Source organism: Myzus persicae, unplaced genomic scaffold (genome assembly GCF_001856785.1).
Source record: "Myzus persicae strain clone G006 unplaced genomic scaffold, MPER_G0061.0, whole genome shotgun sequence".
NCBI lineage: Eukaryota > Metazoa > Arthropoda > Insecta > Hemiptera > Aphididae > Myzus > Myzus persicae.
Genome location: NW_019103427.1, coordinates 1 through 1,417, shown reverse-complemented (window position 1 = coordinate 1,417; position 1,417 = coordinate 1). Strand labels below are relative to the sequence as shown.

Below are 1,417 nucleotides of genomic sequence, written 5' to 3'. Positions count from 1 at the left end.
ATATACCATTGGAAAAGACTGGGTAAAAAAAAATCATATTAATTGTACATACAATTAATAGCTAAAAAAAAATAACTTACCACATTTCTGAAAACTATATGAAAAGTCAGCAGGCAGCCTTTTTGTAAATCAGGAGGATTCCTTGGTACTGTTTTGAAAGTCCCATCTACTCCTGCTATAGTAATCGATTGGAGTAGTTCTCCTCTACACTTTTCTATTGCATCTTTATTAGCAAATACCACACCAACTCGTTCTCTATCTACTATTAATGGATAACCATGCTGAAAAAATCTAAATAAATTGATATATAATATAAAGTAAATAATAAATAAAATTACAAATATTTTAAATATATTTTATGAACCTTGAAGAAGGGCGCTGCAAGGTGGAAGTATATGAAGTTGGTGTGGTTGGTTCATTTAAGATATCTGCTAGATGATCAATAGTAGTTGGATTTTTTTGACGACGACGTCGTCGCATTTTATTTAGACAAACCCGGGATTGTAAATGCGTGTAGTTTTTTGCACCTTCTGGATTTCTAAGATAATGAAGGTTGGTACAATTATAACTTTAATCTTATTTATGCTAATAATTACTAAAATTACCTTAAAACTTTAAAAATATTTAATGTTAATCTAGAATACTTACAACACAACTTCCCGGTTATAAATTTGTCTAATGGAAGTAGCCAAATTGCCGGTACTTGTTCCAGCCAGACCAATTGACCTTTTTAAGTGCACCATTGGAACGTCAACTTTTGGAGGTAAATGGTTGTGTTGAACCCGAACAATTATATCACCATTTCCTTTTGGTATATCGGTAGTCCTGACCCAAGCTGTTGATGGACAATGTGCAGCAACATTTTTTTGATTTTCACAAACCAAATATCTACATAGAAATAAAATAATTTAAAAATTATATTATATTATAAAATAAGTAGACATGAATCATTTAAATTGCATAAATTATTTATTTAAACGTATAATCTGTGTTTATAACATCTGTTAGCTTACTAAATATCAGCCTTACTTACGTTTTATTGTTTCTCGCACCATTTTTGTAATATTTATAATTCAGGTTATCCATAATTACAATAGAATTTAACCTAACACCAGGTAAAACTATAAATGTGTCAGCTCGCTGACGCTGGATAATTGCCAGTTGACCTGGTACAAAAATAATATTTCAAATTAATTAAATTGTAGGTATAACATTCATATTCATATAGGTAGGTTTCCTACAGAACTAAAAATATCAATAATTAAAATTAAAATATATATATAAAACACCATTGTTATCTTCATTTTCATCTTGTTCATCCTCTTCATCAATAACACCTTGTTCCTCAACTTCTTCAATAACACCTTCCTCTTCCTCCTCTTCTTCAAAAATATCTAAATCCATTAGCTCTACATAT

General features: G+C 29.8%; 1 protein-coding gene across 1 annotated transcript; it reads right to left on the bottom strand.

Annotated features, from left to right (window-relative positions):
• Positions 1–6: 6 nt before the first annotated feature.
• Positions 7–1,411, bottom strand: LOC111034503 (the record flags this gene model as incomplete). Its single annotated transcript, XM_022315767.1, has 6 exons — positions 1,290–1,411; positions 1,034–1,166; positions 649–888; positions 365–538; positions 81–291; positions 7–18 (listed from the first exon to the last, which is right to left on the bottom strand). Coding segments are annotated over exons 1-6 (885 nt in total), but the record flags the coding sequence as incomplete, so codon positions are not given.
• Positions 1,412–1,417: the final 6 nt, after the last annotated feature.